Below are 16,170 nucleotides of genomic sequence, written 5' to 3'. Positions count from 1 at the left end.
GAACTTTTCCACATTACAGCCACAAACATGAATCAATTTTATTGGAATTCCACGTGAAAGGCCAATACAAAGTGGTGTACACGTGAGAAGTGGAATGAAAATCATACATGATTCCAAACATTTTTTACAAATAAATAACTGCAAAGTAGGGTGTGCGTAATTATTCAGCCCCCTGAGTCAATACTTTGTAGAACCACCTTTTGCTGCAATTCCAGCTGCCAGTCTTTTAGGGTCTGTCTCTACCAGCTTTGCACATCTAGAGACTGAAATTCTTGGACGGCCTTGTCTTGGTAGGTTTACAGTTGTGCCATACTCCTTCCATTTCTGAATGATGGCTTGAACAGTGCTCCGTGGGATGTTCAAGGCTTGGGAAATCTTTTTGTAGCCTAAGCCTGCTTTAAATTTCTCAATAACTTTATCCCTGACCTGTCTGGTGTGTTCTTTCGACTTCATGTTGTTGTTGCTCCCAATATTCTCTTAGACAACCTCTGAGGCCATCACAGAGCATCTGTATTTGTACTGATATTAGATTACACACAGGTGCACTCTATTTAGTCATTAGCACTCATCAGGCAATGTCTATGGGCAACTGACTGCACTCAGACCAAGACCCTTTGCTCACACACCCCACTTTTCAGTTATTTATATGTAAAAAATGTTCGGAATCATGTATGATTTTCGTTCCACTTCTCACGTGTACACCACTTTGTGTTGGCCTTTCACGTGGAATTCCAATAAAATTGATTCATGTTTGTGGCTGTAATGTGACAAAATGTGGAAAAGTTCAAGGGGGCTGAATACTTCTGCAAGCCGCTGTAGGCCCATTATGGCTGCCTGTGTCGCAGGTGTTACGAGACGATTTTGAAATCACATGTTGTATCAATGAACATACAGTATATAGTATGATTCAAAAGTTGGAGACATGCTGCAACAAGCAAATCAGTAAAATCAACACAATCTGGTAATATTTAAGTAGAACGGAGGTTTTCTACACTAAGGCGTCCATGTTTGAAAATTCTATCTGGCCTGAATTATTGTAGGAAATTCTGTTTCAAAGAATAATGAAAAAACAAAAACCAAACCCACTCCTCTTTGCATGCCACTCTGTGTACTCTTAAATGGGCAAACATGATCCAGAGGTTAAAGGCGCTTCGTCAAGATCTATACTTGACATCTCTATATTAACAGCAGATGGGAACCTAGCCTGTTTTGTTGCCTTTGAGCTGTGCACTTCTTATGAAATAGCTCACAGCTGACTTACTCTGAGTGGGTGCCGTGGAAAACTGTAGAAATTCTAAATCAATACACATAAACTGGGGGTTGTTGTTATTTTGCAATCATGCACCTCAAGCTCGCAGCACTCCACACCATGCTGACGTCTTGCAAGTCTCTGTGGTATTGAATGCATCTCATGAAGAGAAACAAATCAGGTGAATACGTGTATAATCTCAGACAGATACGGAGAGCAGCACTGTTATTCTGGAGTTAGAGAGCTATTAAGGCTTGGACAGATACTCTAGAGTCCAGGCAGCTCTTGCATCTGGCGGGCTAGCTGGCGGGCGTACAGTTCGACACACTGCGTAGATAAATTCATAAATAATTCTCTCATTGTATAGCTGCTCACTACAGCTGGCAGGCAGAACAAGCTAGAGAATCCACCGACTTGAAAACTATGTCAGAACAGGCTCTGGGTTTACAAGCCAAGGCGAGAGCTTTCATCTATAAATCTTTAAATGAACTTGTGTCATATGATCACGTATTTTTCTCTTCTCACTTATCATCTCAGAGCGTTTTCTTTCAATAAGTCTGTGTCATCTGTGTCTCGATGTGGCTGTTATTCCACATTCTGCTTTATCGTCACACTGAACTGGGACACAACTGAAATATTCAGGGTGTCATGACCCTGTGCCTTCTCGGCTGACTCTGTATGGCTACAAGTGTTTTTGTTGTGCTGCATCTCCCTCTCTCCCCTTCCGCGCACTGCGCTCTACCGGGGCGGAGTCTTGACGGCTCCAGCCCCTGGCTCGGACACCTGCAAACAATCATCTCACTCACTTCTTAAGGCAGCTGCTGGGAGTGCTTCCTCGCTGGATTATTGTGTAACACTCATTTCTCGCCAGCCTGAGGACCGCCGTTCGGTGACCTAAAGACCGGAGCCCGAGCTACCTGAGCTTCAGTGGATTGTGTATATAGCCGTTCCCTTCCCGTGCCTGTGTTCCCCGGAGACCCTCTTCCTGTGCCCCCTCACTTGTATATACCCGCACCTGGTGTCTACGTGTAATTAAATTGTGAACCTTAGTGACGGTCTGCCTCCGAGTCCCTCCTGAGCCTGACACAGGGTCAGTGGACAGCAGCTCATGGCTTTGGATTCAGGCCCTCGGTTTCCAACAAGTTGGATTTGGGCTCCAGTTTGGCACATGGCAGCAGATGAAAATGCATTAAAATCACAGTCCCACCAAAAATAAATAAATAAATTGATACATAAATAAATGAAAGGCATCTAAAAATGGGATAATGACTTTTGATGAATATTGCAGAGACTGAGCACATTCATTCTTACTTTCACAACAAAACCATGATTCAAATTGAGCTGAAATGAATCACAAATCAAGGTTATAGCTGCGTATTTAGCACCATTTATATTATTATGTAATGTTTTCTACACACATGAATAACATTTGTATGTCTCACAAAAGTGTGAATTGTGTGTGTGTGTGGAAAGGAAAAGGATTTGAAAAGGGTGTCTCGATATCAATGCAAACACCTTGTGACTGTGCCACCCAATTTAAATTCGCTGTCAGCGAAGCCAACAGCTGTGGAAACAATGGATGTCTCTCAATATACTTTTTCTCAAATTTTTCTAGTTCATTGTTTTTTCTTTTCTGCTTCAAGCTACACTCGACCACTGAATGAAACCATGGCTGATGGAAAGTGAGAAAGTTCAGTCACAGAAACTACAAACTTACAACATAAAGTACTGAAAGCACTTGAAAGGCTGAAAAGTAAATGAAATATATGAAATATATGCAACCAGAAAAATCATTGTAGACTTGTGGGAAAAGATGGTTTGTAGAACTGGAACTTGCATGGCTACAGATATGTAGACGTTACATCCCAGTCCTCAAATTACAGTGTTTTTTGTCTCTTTGGTACAAAGTATAAACAAAACCAGGCCGTTCTTCTGTGCTTTGTTGCACAGATATTCTTTCTCGAAAAATATGTAATTTGCTCAAATGTACCTATTACCTACAACTACATATATACACTCACAGAGCATCTGTGCACCTGTTAATGTGTTCAGTTATTCAATCAACCAATCAAAGTGAAATCTAGAGCTTTCACTTAATGCTCAGATCAAATATCAGTGATTCTGACAGCAGCATTTACGGTGCTGCACAGAGTTTTTCTGAATCTTTGGAAAACCTTCTGCTAAGTTGCAGCTACCTTCACACTAAGGCTACATAAGGCTTTGCACAAACGTCATCTGTAACATATCCAAAGTTGGCTGAGTTTTCCTGCTCTGGGCCAAAATAAATAGAGCTCTGATGCAGTAGTGCAGTAGGTTTTCCATTATCATGAAGGTGCACACTGGAAAAGAATGTAGCCTGGGGCCTGTTCTTCGTACCGCGCTAAGTGAGTTAGCTGGATGAGATTGTTGACGATTTCGCGTGATCCTGGATCGTTCGGTTCCCCGAAGCCCATCCGGGACTTGCTGTCATAGCAACAGAGCCGTAAGCGTAAACCTGCTGGGGAGCAGGTTTACTTTATGTAAACAGGATTAGATCGCGGCCACGCAGGTATGTCCGCGTCATTCATACGAAAGCAACAGCGATATTCCACCACTGTTTCACCATAAATAAATAACATCAATGTAACTAAAGATAATGCAGCACTTGATCCTTTTATTGATTTCACACAGATAGATACAGGTCATTCCCTAAAAAAGGGAAATGTACTATTAACATTCTATTACATGTATGTGATTATTACAGATGTAATTCATATTTCAGAGTAGTAATTGTAAATTACTTCGTGTAATCAAGATGAGAGACCACGGCTATAAAAGCGAAGGTGGATTTGGGAAGTCTGTCGCAGTCATATCCTGTCCGTTTACGCGAGCAACCCATTGCGGAAGGTGCAAGATTGATAAGGAGAGTCCTCAGAATTCAGCGTATATTGCGGGACAGACAGGATCCTTTAGCTCAGCGCGACAGTGTGCTCATAGAGAGATATCGATTTTCCCGTGAGGGTATTATTCACTTAACCAACTTGTTGACGAGGGGGTGCAGGACCACCACCTGTCTTTTTTTTTGCTCTGCCCTTTTCTTGGTTGCTGTTATGAACAAACAAACAGAGTATTCCAGGGTCTCTTTCCAAGAGACGACAAGCAATATAAGTGATAAATATTACCATTCTGTAGAATATTCTTATATTTCACTTTTACTTGTTCCCATGTTCTAGTGGGTCCTGTTGTGGCTCTAATGTGAAAGGGGATATAATATAACATATTATAATATAATATAATGTAATATAATATTGGATAATATGGTGTGATATGATAGATCTACCCTACCGCCTACTGGTGTTGGCCAGAGGGGCCGATGGCGCAATATGGCAGCCTGGCTTCTGTCAGTCTGCCCCAGGGCAGCTGTGGCTACAACCGTAGCTGCCTCCACCAGTGTGTGAATGTGAGAGTGACTGAATAGTGGCATTGTAAAGCGCTTTGGGTGCCTTGAAAAGCGCTATATAAATCCACTCCATTATTATTGTTATTATTGAATTACTTACGAGTTTGATTTGTCAGCAACTTTCTGCCAGCCCTCTCTCCTTGCTTTTGCAGCCTTTGCAGTGTTCCCTTGCGTTTTAATTAAACTCTGAAACTCCTGAAATCCCTCACTCAAGAGTTCTTGCTCTGCTGCCGAAAAATACCGAGCGCGCTCCTTCGACATTTTCGCCGACCAATCAAAGGGTTGCCGATCAATGTTTCTACTATCGATGCGTAGCCCCTTTTACGACACCCAGTGATCTCACATTACTTCATCCAGCTATACTAATCGTCAACAACAGGTGTGTTCGGGGAACCGGAATAGCGAGCTCAGAGTTAGCGCGATGATTTGGTCTTGGATGTTTCATTTGATCTTGGATGTAGTAAGCGACGTACGAAGCACAGGGCCCTGGTCTGATGAGTCTTTGTTTCTGCTGAGCGTGCAGATGGTCAGACTTTGGGCTAAACAGAATGAATCCATAAAACCTTCTTTGTCCAGGCCAGTCTCCCTGTGGTGGTGTGGAGAAATGTCATTTTGGTGCTCTCTGGGTCTCTATAATCAGACCGCCATAGTTTGACTGCTACTGTCGGTACTGACTGTGCACCAAAGTCTACCCAGAACAACATTTTAAAAGTGATTGTAATGATGTCCCTTTAGATTCTAACCCTAAGCATACATTTTGGTGAAAAGTCAAAGAGACAAACAATGAGGGAACACTTAATCAGAGTATAGCATCGAGTCAGTTAAACTTGATATTGATCTGCTCAGTTAAGTAGCAGAGGGGGTTGTTAATCAGTTTCAGCTGCTTTAGTGTTAATGAAATTAACAACTGCTGCACTGGAGGGACAACAATGAGACAAACCCCCAAAACAGTATTTCTTGATGCATGCTCAAGCATCCAGTTAAGTAAATCCCAAAAGGTTGATTCTGTTCATCTGGATGTAACGTTTTCAGTGGGAGAAACGTTTCGTCACACATCCAAGTGACTTCATCAGTCTCAGCTGACTGCAGGTTTCCCCAATCTTATAAACAGTGTAATTGCATAATGAATGAAACCAGCACCACTGTAGGAACAATGGGCTGGGAGGGAAACATTTCTCCGACTGAAAACGTTACATCCAGATGAACAGAATCAAACTTTTGGGGCCCCAAAACAGGAACGCTGTTACAGCTGGAGGTCTCACACATTTTTCCCTCCTTATCGTTCATGACAGTTTTTACTACACTACACGAGCTCAGTGATGCCCTGGTCCAGATCTATCCCAAGGACACCATCTATCGCCTCATTAGCAGCATGCCCCAATATTGCCAGGCACGCATAGAAGCATGTGGGGGCTAAGTGCTATTTTGAGTTGCAATGACATTTTGGCAAAATGGACTAGCTGGTTGCATCATTTGTGGCTCACACATTACCGGGTCTATATCAGTATAGATTTCCAGCATGATTTTTTCCCCCATTGAGATCTGACCTTTTTTCATAGTGTTCTGTTGATATTTTTGAGCAGTGTATTTTTTATATTTGCTAATTAGAATGATTATTTTCTTTGTTGCCTGATTTCCAAGACCTAATAGAGAAAATAATTTAATAAAGATAAAATAACAAATTCTGATTGCCTAGCATTATTGTTAGAGTTAAAGGTCACCGAGGAGGAATTAGACCTACCAGTGCATACCAATAATACGTCATTAAAACAGAACATTGTAGCGGGACAGCTGTTTCCAGGCTTACTGCGTCATTCTTGACAGTTCAATTTTACCTTGCTCCAAATACAAATTAAATGAATTTGGTTGTTTTGATAGTTACTGGCATTTCATCTCAGGGTGTAATATAATGTCATTTTTGCATCTCCCTGTTTTACAAACGTGTCCCTTTATACACCTGCTATGTCTATATCATCAGCTCAGATTTAACAGTCCTATTTTATAGACTGACAAAATCCACACCGGGTACCTGAACAGGTGGCACTTATTTAAAGATTTGTGAGCCAGGGGACTTTAGTTAAGGATCAGTTGGGATGTTTGTGTTTTGAAAAAGCTTCCTCTTATCAAAAGCCTGGGAATGACAGACCATCTCACCGTTGTCATAATCCAGTGCGTATAAATAAGACAGCACCTTTGACAAAGCTGTGTTAACATGATGTATGAATGAGAACAGGGTGAGATCGGTAAATTAAACCAGCCGATTCTTTCACAATGTCTTTTGTCTGGTCACAAAGAAATGTTAAGCTAAACTGATACAGAGTTACCAAAGGTAGCTTTGAGTTGTATGCTGTGAATTTAATTATGAGTCACAATCAACAGCCCCGCTCTTAGATGCATGTTGCTCAGATCTCGGATGTCAGAGCTTTCTGCCAGCACATGAAAGGACTGCATGTCAGAAACAAGCGCAGAGCAGGCTTCCGCTGTGTGCCGCTTCACCCTGGTAATGATGACAGTCAGTTTCTGAGACCGGGTACAAATGATAACCCATCCAATATGTGGCATATCAGGAATATCAAATGTATTAAAATGTGTGTGTGTCACTGCAGGCTACATGGTGGTTATAGGATGAGCATATTAGAGTTGAATTTACCCTGCACAAATTGACACAAAAATGGGTCTCTCATTTTTCTTTCAACTTAGACTTCCCAACTTCATGCGGACCCCAGCCAATTTTCTCTCTCCTCATTTTCAACTCTTTTAAAAATTATAATGAAACAGCAGTCAGGCTTGGCCCCCTTTGTGATCACAAAGTTACCCCTCATTTTTCTGCTCGTTTTCCCAGTCTGTTCCTCCGTTCTCTTTTTCTTCTTCTAAAGACATCCACTTTTTTCCTGTTATATCCTCTTTTGGAACGGTTCATTTGTCGGATAAGAAATACTGCAAACAGGTCATTCTCAAGGCTTCGCATTTAATTTAAGATTAAAAGGAGGAAGGAGACAAAGGAACGGGATAAAAGAATCATTGCCATCTTTAACCTTGAACACGTTGTAGAAAAGAAAAGGGACAGATCAAGTGGATGGATTTGTTCACACGTATATTGCAAAAAATTTTGTTTCCAATACGCTACAGTTGTTAAAAAGTTTTTTTTCGTTGTAATTGCCTCTTATTTTTAGAAATGGCTTGCCCATCGGAAAGTAAGTCACTGTGTGAGCGTTTCTTTAACAGCAGTTTAAAGCTATGAATGACATCTGCTTGGCACTTGTATTATTTATGGCAGGCTACAATTACCCTCTTTTGCAATTTTTCCTTCTGTTTCTCGCTCCATCTATTTACGCTCTCAGCGGGATTCCTGGGAAGAAGTGTGGAGTCATTATCTTAACTGCAGAGGAGCTCAGTAACTGCAGGGTCAGTATACACACGTGCACAAACACATGCACACATACAACCCACATGTCACTGAACAATATTGCACTGTTAATTTTTGTGTTGTAGGAGTTTGCAGTCACATTAGTCTATTTAAGTTTTTTTATACAGGGAGTGCAGAATTATTAGGCAAGTTGTATTTTTGAGGAATAATTTTATTATTGAACAACAACCATGTTCTCAATGAACCCAAAAAACTCATTAATATCAAAGCTGAATGTTTTTGGAAGTAGTTTTTAGTTTATTTTTAGTTTTAGCTATTTTAGGGGGATATCTGTGTGTGCAGGTGACTATTACTGTGCATAATTATTAGGCAACTTAACAAAAAACAAATATATACCCATTTCAATTATTTATTTTTACCAGTGAAACCAATATAACATCTCCACATTCACAAATATACATTTCTGACATTCAAAAACAAAACAAAAACAAATCAGTGACCAATATAGCCACCTTTCTTTGCAAGGACACTCAAAAGCCTGCCATCCATGGATTCTGTCAGTGTTTTGATCTGTTCACCATCAACATTGCGTGCAGCAGCAACCACAGCCTCCCAGACACTGTTCAGAGAGGTGTACTGTTTTCCCTCCTTGTAAATCTCACATTTGATGATGGACCACAGGTTCTCAATGGGGTTCAGATCAGGTGAACAAGGAGGCCATGTCATTAGTTTTTCTTCTTTTATACCCTTTCTTGCCAGCCACGCTGTGGAGTACTTGGACGCTGTTGAATTCTCCCAATTCTTTGAATCTTTGGGCTGAAGGAAGGACAATACTCGGTGTATAAATGCTCAATCAACAATCATTTATTTCCATACAATTCAACAGTCAGAGCATTACAACGTCCGGACGGGAGAGATGCTACCAGAGGGTCAGGCACATGTCTCAAAATGGTGACGGGTTGCTCAGCTTTTTATAGTCTCTAGTGGCCCCCAGCTAGTCGTAAAAGCCAAAACATCACATTTTTTCTCTGTTACAGCGCCTAAGTTATGACCTCGGCAGTTGTTTCTCTGCTTTCTGTAAGGTGGGGGTGTGGAATGTGGTCTATCTATCTCCCCTGTCTTTAGACACAGAGTCTCCTGCTTACAACCTTCTCTTCATGATTCAACAATTAAGCATGTCAAGAAAACAGTGTAACACATTCCCAGCAGATCAAGGATGCACCTTTATCTAATGAACTAATATGTGAATATGTTCTGTTAACTCAAAAGTATAATGAGAACTAAACTACATACAGATCACACACTCTGTTTTAAAGGGTATAATATGATCTACAACAATATCATAATTCAACTATTTTGATTACATCTATAAGGTAACATATAATAACAGAATAATATCACAACGCGTGTGATGGAGCATTGTCCTGCATGAAAATCATGTTTTTCTTGAAGGATGCAGACTTCTTCCTGTACCACTGCTTGAAGAAGGTGTCTTCCAGAAACTGGCAGTAGGACTGGGAGTTGAGCTTGACTCCATCCTCAACCCGAAAAGGCCCCACAAGCTCATCTTTGATGATACCAGCCCAAACCAGTACTCCACCTCCACCTTGCTGGCGTCTGAGTCGGACTGGAGCTCTCTGCCCTTTACCAATCCAGCCACGGGCCCATCCATCTGGCCCATCAAGACTCACTCTCATTTCATCAGTCCATAAAATCTTAGAAAAATCAGTCTTGAGATATTTCTTGGCCCAGTCTTGACGTTTCAGCTTGTGTGTCTTGTTCAGTGGTGGTCGTCTTTCAGCCTTTCTTACCTTGGCCATGTCTCTGAGTATTGCACACCTTGTGCTTTTGGGCACTCCAGTGATGTTGCAGCTCTGAAATATGGCCAAACTGGTGGCAAGTGGCATCTTGGCAGCTGCACACTTGACTTTTCTCAGTTCATGGGCAGTTATTTTGCGCCTTGGTTTTTCCACACGCTTCTTGCGACCCTGTTGACTATTTTGAATGAAACGCTTGATTGTTCGATGATCACGCTTCAGAAGCTTTGCAATTTTGAGACTGCTGCATCCCTCTGCAAGATATCTCACTATTTTTGACTTTCCTGAGCCTGTCAAGTCCTTCTTTTGACCCATTTTGCCAAAGGAAAGGATGTTGCCTAATAATTATGCACACCTGATATAGGGTGTTGATGTCATTAGACCACACCCCTTCTCATTACAGAGATGCACATCACCTAATATGCTTAATTGGTAGTAGGCTTTCGAGCCTATACAGCTTGGAGTAAGACAACATGCATGAAGAGGATGATGTGGACAAAATACTCATTTGCCTAATAATTCTGCACTCCCTGTATAGCACCAACTCACAATAACAATCACCTCAACATGTTTTATATCATAAGGTAAACAATAATAGACAGAAATCCTGCCTCGCCTGTGTCTTGTCAAGCCTCCATCACTGTGTCTGGAGTTTTGCCACTTCCTGTTTTATTTTTTAGTCTTTGTCTTGTGTGTATTATGCTTTAGTTTTGCTTACCTTGTCTCATCTTCCTTGAGTGTAGCCATCTATCTTTTTCCCCACCTTCATAGCTTCATAGCTTCTCGTTGTCCTGTGCATGTATTTATTGTTTTGTCTTCATTTGTTCTCATGTTGTGGACTCCATGGCTGTGTCCCAATTCAGGGTCTGCACGCTTGAAGTACGCATTTCAAGTGCGGTTACGTCACCGCCACGCGACGACGGCTGTCCCAATTCGAAGTGTACTTCAAATGCATACTCCAAATGCGCCGTCGATTTCCCCAAATATCAAGCGTGGTCCGGTGCACGCTTCGTGGTCCCATATATCCCACAATTCATAGCGCGGCGGTGGGTGTGGATAATTTTGCCGCAAAATACGGCAGAAGGGAGCGGCCGAAGAGGGTTTTTTTTTCTCCAAACTTTATTGAACTTATAAAACGAACAGTCAGTCATTCCAGTTCAGTTTGTACAGTAGACATACAAGGCAAATAAGAGTAATAATATACAGTACAATGAAATAAGAAGGATAAATAAATAAAGGATAAAAAGAAGAAAAAAGGGCGGGGGGAATGTGATAGACTTCATAACAACTTTGTACTTGAAAGTTGTGATAGCTCAATCGTTAAACATTTCTGAATGAATTTCAATCAATGATAAACCTTTTTTATTGGAAGTTAATTTAAGAGAGTTTAAGTAATGTTCAATTTCAATCAAAAACAAATTAAATGATGGGGTTGAGTTTTGAAATTTACATTTATGTATATGGAATTTCCCTAATAAGATGGAGCGGCCGAAGAGTACGAAAAGTACTGAATATGACGTCACTTATTTATGTTCAAATGTTTAATAATTAAAGTCAGTTATATATCCACAAACACAACAAGCTGAAAGTCAGTGATATATGTATATGTGTGTATACATATATGGATATATGTGTATATATATACATGTGTGTATACATATATGTGTGTATACATACAGTGGGGCAAAAAAGTATTTAGTCAGCCACCGATTGTGCAAGTTCCCCCACTCAAAATGATGACAGAGGTCAGTAATTTGCACCAGAGGTACACTTCAACTGTGAGAGACAGAATGTGAAAAACAAATCCATGAATTCACATGGTAGGATTTGTAAAGAATTTATTCGTAAATTAGGGTGGAAAATAAGTATTTGGTCACCTCAAACAAGCAAAATCTCTGGCTCTCACAGACCTGTAACGTCTTCTGTAAGAAGCTTTTCTGTCCCCCACTCGTTACCTGTATGAATGGCACCTGTTTGAACTCATCATCTGTATAAAAGACACCTGTCCACAGCCTCAAACAGTCAGACTCCAAACTCCGCCATGGCCAAGACCAAAGAGCTTTCGAAGGACAACAGGAAAAGTATTGTAGACCTGCACCAGACTGGGAAGAGTGAATCTACAATAGGCAAGCAGCTTGGTGTGAAAAAATCAACTGTGGGAGCAATCATCAGAAAATGGAAGACATACAAGACCACTGATAATCTCCCTCGATCTGGGGCTCCACACAAGATCTCATCCCGTGGGGTCAAAATCAAATCAAATCAAATCAAATCACTTTTATTGTCACATCACATGTGCAGGTAGGCTACATTGGTACAGCACATGTGAGTGAAATTCTTGTGTGCGAGCTTCACAAGCAACAGAGTTGTGCAAAATACAATAATGTAAACAAGCAAAATACAAGAATGGCTACATCTGAAACTAATAAATATATGTACAATATATAATAGTATATGCATTCCTGAATGTGTATACTAAATATTTTTCTACGTGTGTGTGTGTGTGTACACATATTTTACAAATTAAATAGAGTAAACAATAAATAAAATATATAAAGTAAAATATACAGAGTAAGACATGTGCAAAACAGTGGCATTACTGTACAGTATGGAGTGCATAATGTTGAAGTTCCAGTAGTGAAGGTGAGGTGTCTATGAAGTGTTCAGCTGTCTGATGGCCTGATGGAAAAAGCTGTCTCTCAGTCTGCTGGTACGGGACCGGATGCTGCAGAACCTCCTTCCTGATGGAAGCAGTCTGAACAGTTTATGGCTGGGGTGACTGGAGTCCTTGATGATCCTCCCCGCTTTCCTCAGGCACCGCTTCCTGTAGATGTCTTGGAGGGAGGGAAGCTCACCTCCAATTATCCGTTCAGAGCACCGCACTACTCGCTGGAGAGCTTTGCAGTTGTAGGCGGTGCTGTTGCCATACCAGGTGGTGATGCATCCAGTGAGGATGCTCTCAATGGCACAGTGATAGAAGGTCCTGAGGATGCGGGGGCTCATGCCGAATCTTTTCAGTCTCCTGAGAAAGAAGACGCGCTGCTGCGCCTTCTTCACTGTTTTGTTTGTGTGTACTGACCACGTAAGATCCTCAGCCAGATGTACACCAAGGAACCGGAAGCTGCTCACTCTCTCCACAGCAGCGCCGTTGATGGTGATGGGGGTGTGTACTTCTCTGCACCTCCGGAAGTCCACTATCAACTCCTTTGTCTTTGCGACGTTGAGGGTGAGATGGTTGTCTTGACACCAGTGGGTCAGGGCGCTGACCTCCTCCCTGTAGGCCGTCTCATCACTGTTGGTGATAAGACCCACCACTGTAGTGTCGTCCGCAAACTTCACAATGATGTTGGAGTTGTTAGTGGCCGTGCAGTCGTAGGTGTAGAGTGAGTACAGGAGAGGGCTCAGTACACACCCCTGTGGAGCACCAGTGTTCAGTGTGACGGGGGATGAGGTGATGCTGCCCAGTCTGACCACTTGGCGTCTGTCAGACAGGAAGCTAAGGATCCAGTTGCAGAGGGAGCTGCTCAGTCCTAGATCCTGCAGTTTCCTGTCCAGCTTCGAGGGAACGATGGTATTGAATGCTGAGCTGTAATCTACAAACAGCATTCTCACATACGTGTCTCTCTTCTCCAGGTGTGACAGGGCAGTATGTAGTGTCAGGGCTATGGCATCATCAGTGGACCTGTTGTGGTGGTATGCGAACTGTAGAGGGTCCAGTGAGTCGGCTAGTGCAGAGCAGATGAAGTCCCTGACCAGCTTCTCGAAGCATTTGCTTACGATGGGGGTCAGGGCTACAGGTCGCCAGTCGTTCAATGAGGAGATGGTGGAGGATTTGGGTACAGGGACGATGGTGGCCATTTTGAAGCAGGCTGGGACTACAGACAGAGAGAGGGAAAGGTTGAAGATGTGCGTGAACATTCCAGCCAGCTGAGCGGCGCATGACTTGAGGACGCGGCCGGGAATCCCGTCCGGACCAGTAGCTTTGCGTGCGTTCACCTTCCTGAAGCACCTCCGCACATCCTCCTCAGACACAGTGTGCGCACTGACGTCATCCGCGGTGCGCACACTGTCCGGTCTCATGGTGTTTGCTGTGTCGAATCTAGCGTAGAATACGTTTAGATCCTCACACAAAGAGGCCGTGGTCTGCGGTGTGCTGGTTTTCCCTCTAAAGTCTGTGATCGTGTTTAGTCCCTGCCACATACTCCGAGGGTTGTCAAACTGTTCATGAGAACGGTGAGCAAAGATCCCAGAACCACAGGGGGGGACCTGGTGAATGACCTGCAGAGAGCTGGGACCAAAGTAACAAAGGTCACCATCAGTAACACACTACAACGGCAGGGAATCAAATCCCGCAGTGCCAGACGTGTTCCGCTGCTGAAGCCAGTGCATGTCCAGGCCCGTCTGAAGTTTGCCAGAGAGCACATGGATGATACAGCAGAGGATTGGGAGAATGTCATGTGGTCAGATGAAACCAAAGTAGAACTTTTTGGTATAAACTCAACTCGTTGTGTTTGGAGGAAGAAGAATACTGAGTTGCATCCCAAGAACACCATAGTATTTAGTCAGCCACCGATTGTGCAAGTTCCCCCACCTAAAATGATGACAGAGGTCAGTAATTTGCACCAGAGGTACACTTCAACTGTGAGAGACAGAATGTGAAAAACAAATCCATGAATCCACATGGTAGGATTTGTAAAGAATTTATTCGTAAATCAGGGTGGAAAATAAGTATTTGGTCAATAACAAAAATACAACTCAATACTTTGTAACATAACCTTTGTTGGCAATAACAGAGGTCAAACGTTTACTATAGGTCTTTACCAGGTTTGCACACACAGTAGCTGGTATTTTGGCCCATTCCTCCATGCAGATCTTCTCGAGAGCAGTGATGTTTTGGGGCTGTCGCCGAGCAACACGGACTTTCAACTCCCGCCACAGATTTTCTATGGGGTTGAGGTCTGGAGACTGGCTAGGCCACTCCAGGACTTTCAAATGCTTCTTACAGAGCCACCCCTTTGTTGCCCGGGCGGTGTGTTTTGGATCATTGTCATGTTGGAAGACCCAGCCTCGTTTTATCTTCAAAGTTCTCACTGATGGAAGGAGATTTTGGCTCAAAATCTCACGATACATGGCCCCATTCATTCTGTCCTTAACACGGATCAGTCGTCCTGTCCCCTTGGCAGAAAAACAGCCCCATAGCATGATGTTTCCACCCCCATGCTTCACAGTAGGTATGGTGTTCTTGGGATGCAACTCAGTATTCTTCTTCCTCCAAACACGACGAGTTGAGTTTATACCAAAAAGTTCTACTTTGGTTTCATCTGACCACATGACATTCTCCCAATCCTCTGCTGTATCATCCATGTGCTCTCTGGCAAACTTCAGACGGGCCTGGACATGCACTGGCTTCAGCAGCGGAACACGTCTGGCACTGCGGGATTTGATTCCCTGCCGTTGTAGTGTGTTACTGATGGTGACCTTTGTTACTTTGGTCCCAGCTCTCTGCAGGTCATTCACCAGGTCCCCCCATGTGGTTCTGGGATCTTTGCTCACCGTTCTCATGATCATTTTGACCCCACGGGATGAAATCTTGAGTGGAGCCCCAGATCGGGGGAGATTATCAGTGGTCTTGTATGTCTTCCATTTTCTGATGATTGCTCCCACAGTTGATTTTTTCACACCAAGCTGCTTGCCTATTGTAGATTCACTCTTCCCAGTCTGGTGCAGGTCTACAATACTTTTCTTGGTGTCCTTCGAAAGCTCTTTGGTCTTGGCCATGGCGGAGTTTGGAGTCTGACTGTTTGAGGCTGTGGACAGGTGTCTTTTATACAGATGATGAGTTCAAACAGGTGCCATTCATACAGGTAACGAGTGGGGGACAGAAAAGCTTCTTACAGAAGACGTTACAGGTCTGTGAGAGCCAGAGATTTTCCTTGTTTGAGGTGACCAAATACTTATTTTCCACCCTAATTTACGAATAAATTCTTTACAAATCCTACCATTTTTTTTTTCACATTCTGTCTCTCACAGTTGAAGTGTACCTCTGGTGCAAATTACTGACCTCTGTCATCATTTTAAGTGGGGGAACTTGCACAATCGGTGGCTGACTAAATACTTTTTTGCCCCACTGTATATATATATGTATATATATATATATCTTAATAATCTGACAATACTATAATGTTACCACACATTACCACAGTGAGATGACTTTAGTCTCATGAACAACATTAACTAATTGTTATTTACTAACTAATCTTAAATGACTTTTCAGTACAGAAATGAAGCCCAACAATAA

General features: G+C 42.5%; 1 protein-coding gene across 2 annotated transcripts in view; it reads left to right on the top strand.

Moving 5' to 3' along the window:
- Window positions 1-16,170, top strand: part of LOC146610715 (copine-9-like) — a 116,091-nt gene that overhangs the window by 67,307 nt on the left and 32,614 nt on the right. For both annotated transcript variants that reach the window (XM_085345426.1, XM_085345427.1), the window contains exon 8: window positions 8,030-8,093. In XM_085345426.1, coding sequence (XP_085201552.1) covers window positions 8,030-8,093 — 64 coding nt within the window. The remainder of the gene's footprint in view (window positions 1-8,029; window positions 8,094-16,170) is intronic.

This window comes from Diplotaxodon limnothrissa, linkage group LG20 (assembly GCF_057381915.1).
Source record: "Diplotaxodon limnothrissa isolate DT_005_m linkage group LG20, D_limnothrissa_male_GT1.1, whole genome shotgun sequence".
NCBI classification, from domain to species: Eukaryota; Metazoa; Chordata; class Actinopteri; order Cichliformes; family Cichlidae; genus Diplotaxodon; species Diplotaxodon limnothrissa.
The sequence above is the reverse complement of the archived record's forward strand: the minus strand, read 5'-3'. Positions and strand labels throughout refer to the sequence as shown.